The 3,325-nt window shown below is 35.4% G+C and overlaps 1 protein-coding gene across 1 annotated transcript in view; it reads right to left on the bottom strand.

Annotated features, from left to right (window-relative positions):
• Positions 1–1,405, bottom strand: part of LOC136844671 (uncharacterized) — a 10,823-nt gene extending 9,418 nt beyond the window's left edge. The window contains exons 1-2 of the mRNA XM_067113923.1: positions 1,163–1,405; positions 126–155 (exon numbers count right to left, since the gene is read on the bottom strand). Of these exons, the coding sequence (XP_066970024.1) occupies positions 126–155; positions 1,163–1,276 (144 nt within the window). The 5' untranslated portion in view covers positions 1,277–1,405. The remainder of the gene's footprint in view (positions 1–125; positions 156–1,162) is intronic.
• Positions 1,406–3,325: the final 1,920 nt, after the last annotated feature.

Below are 3,325 nucleotides of genomic sequence, written 5' to 3'. Positions count from 1 at the left end.
TCAGTTCAGCAAATGTGGCCAAGAGAAAAGCCGCTGCTCTGTAGAATATTAGAATTTAAAAAGGTAAATTTTACTGTGCCTCCTTTCATATTCCCTTTCATTCATCTTGCTTTGGCAATACTCACCACCCATATGACGGCATCGGCGCGCTGTACCTGACGAAGAGAAAGGGGAATGATTAACTTCTTTCAGGTAACACGATAAATTACCAGCAGATGATTACATTCGTTTTTTTGAGACAAAATCAAATTTTTTTTTTATTATTATTTTTGAGATCGTCAGTCTCTGCAGTTTGTATGATAAACATTTCAGTTTGGTGTGATTGGGATCTTAGATTTGTTTTTGTATACTTTGAAAAGTGCAGAAAGGAAGTTCATTTTCTTAACATAATTCTGGTAAATGAGAATTGACAATTTTAATCTTTGTTCTCTCTCTCTCTCTCTCTCTCTCTGCTGCAAACTCTTGGAATGATTTTCAAAGTTTTGACGACAGAGTGGAAATAAATCAGAAAGATTAAGGATTAAGATTGTATTATTCATACAAGAGTACGCATGCACGCAAATGAATGTATTTGTTCACGATGCCTCATATATTATATATATATATATATATATATATATATATATATATATATATATATATATATATATATATATATATATTTATATTTATATATGTGTGTATAACTGTAGTAGTAGCAAATGCCCTCTGAACTTCTCTAATTCTCCGCGCTTTCTCGGATACGCTTGTCACTTACAAAGCCTCAAGATCCAAGCGCAAGAAATTTGAAGTGGTTATGATGTCCGGTAGTGGGGACGAACCCGCGTCGCAATAATCATACCCACTTCAAATTTCTTGCACTTGGATCCAAAGGCTTTGTAGTAACAAGCGTACCCCAAAAAAGCGCGAAGAATTCGAGAAGGTAAGAGGGCATCATGGCTATATATATATATATATATATATATATATATATATATATATATATATATATATATATATATATATATATATATATATATATATATATATATATATATTACAGTATAAATGATGTATGTGTGTATGTGTATAACAAATGTTCACAAGCAAACTCATTCGTAAAACAAGAATGTATTCGTGAGGCTAATCCCCGGCCCCTCACCCGCCATACAATTGCCCTCACCTGTAGATAGGCCGTCGTGCCCAGGAGAATAGCCAGGATGAAATTGAGAGCCTGGTTCATCCTCATCCAGAATGATACGTTAGTCTTCCTCTTCCTGCCGGGACTGGCCGCCATGTTGACGTACGTTTTGGATGCCGGTAACCTCGTGCTGTCCACCTCCTTTATTCGTCGTCGACCAGGTTCCTACGGACTTTATTTTTCCATTTAAGATCACGAGAAAGTGATGATGTCAAATAACTGTCGATTTTGCTATTGATTAAATAAAGAATTGTTGTTGTTGTTATTATTATTATTATTATTATTATTATTATTATTATTATTATTATTATTATTGTAATACGTTCAGAGGAAATTTCATGAACAAATTCATTTTTGAACTTGTGTTTTGTGAAATGTTAGCTCACAATTCTACCTAACTTTTAGTTTTATGGAAAAGAAAACCATTGAGATGGCTATTTGTCTGTCCGTCCGCACTTTTTCTGTCCGCCCTCAGATCTTAAAAACTACTGAGGCTAGAGGGCTGCAAATTGGTATGTAGATCGTCCACCTTCCAGTCATCAAACATGCCAAATTGCAGCCCTCTAGCCTCAGCAGTTTTTATTTTATTGAAGGTTAAAGTTATCCATGATCGTGCATCTGGCACCACTACAGGTGCCAACTACACAGGCCACCACCGGGGCGTGGCTGAAAGTTTCATGGGCCACGGGTGAGAGTTTCATGGGCCGTGGCCGAGAGTTTCATACAGCATTATACGCTGTACAGAAAACTCGATTGCGCCGAAGAAACTTGGTCGCATTTTTTAACTTGCTGTGTGGTGCTTTCAAGTCACTCAGGTTTCCCCCTTAGGTTATTCTCAGTTCTTAGTCTCACTTGAGATTAAATTTACAGCTTTATTTGAAACTTTCTGAACAAAACTATCTCCTGGTTTCACTTATTATTTATTTCTCCTTTATCGCTTGGAACGGTCTAAGAGTTGTGTTTGTCAGTTCTCGAAGCTGTTACGTCATGAATCCAAAAGGCAACCGAACCGCTTGACGTAGAGTTTTCAAACGTACTTTTGTTCGTAGCACAACAAAGAGTCACAGAAACTCTCAGCCTGTCCGCGTACGTACAAATCTATCCGTCTGTGTTACTGGTAACAGATATAAAAGCAATAAACACAAGCAGTTTAAACTTTCCAAATCGCTTTCATATCGAACCTGCAACACTGCGCACCCACGAAATTGTCGAAGCCCTAGAAAGAGTTTCACAAATCCAGATCATAGCTATTAATAATAATAGTTTGAACACGCCCACGCCTTAGAAAGGAAAATAGAACCGCTATTCATACTACCGCAAACAAATTATAAAACCAGGACTTGTCTGCGAACGGGAATAAGAGCAGGATAACAAATTATAAAACCAGGACTTGTCTGCGAATGGGAATAAGAGCAGGATAAATAGCCGGTCGAATTCCAACGGATAAGTGGGTCTACTCTTACTGCGCCGTGTGAATGCGGACAGCAACGTCGAGAACGCCGGTGCTGCTCTTAGCAACCGCCAGGGCCGGAATACAAACACATTTGACTTTGTAATAATTGTCCGTGATTGATTTCAGCCTGGTGGTGCATTAGAATGCGCTTTCGTGCGCTATCACCTAGTCGTACAAGCACACATACACGCAAGCAACAAAACCGTCATTAGCCTATGTATATATATATATATATATATATATATATATATATATATATATATATATATATATATATATATATATATATATATATATATATATATACTGTATATATATAAACATATATATATGTATATGTATATATATATATATATATATATATATATATATATATATATATTTATATATATATATATATATATATATATATATATATATCATACATATATAGGCCTATATATATACAGTATATATATACACATATAGGCCTATATATATACAGTATATATATATTGTATATATAATACATATGCATATAAATTTTGGTTTTATGGCTTATACTCACGCTTTTTATAGGTAAAAAAATCTTAAGCAGCACACATCTCTTAACATCCAGTTCACCATACCTTAGGAATAGCATGCATTTAAAGTGCACTGTAACTGATAATTGCTTCTGCCCCGGCTAAGATTCAAACGTGTGCCCTCTGGGT

This window comes from Macrobrachium rosenbergii, chromosome 13 (assembly GCF_040412425.1).
Source record: "Macrobrachium rosenbergii isolate ZJJX-2024 chromosome 13, ASM4041242v1, whole genome shotgun sequence".
In the NCBI taxonomy this organism is placed as follows: domain Eukaryota; kingdom Metazoa; phylum Arthropoda; class Malacostraca; order Decapoda; family Palaemonidae; genus Macrobrachium; species Macrobrachium rosenbergii.
This window is presented reverse-complemented; position numbering and strand designations above follow the sequence as displayed.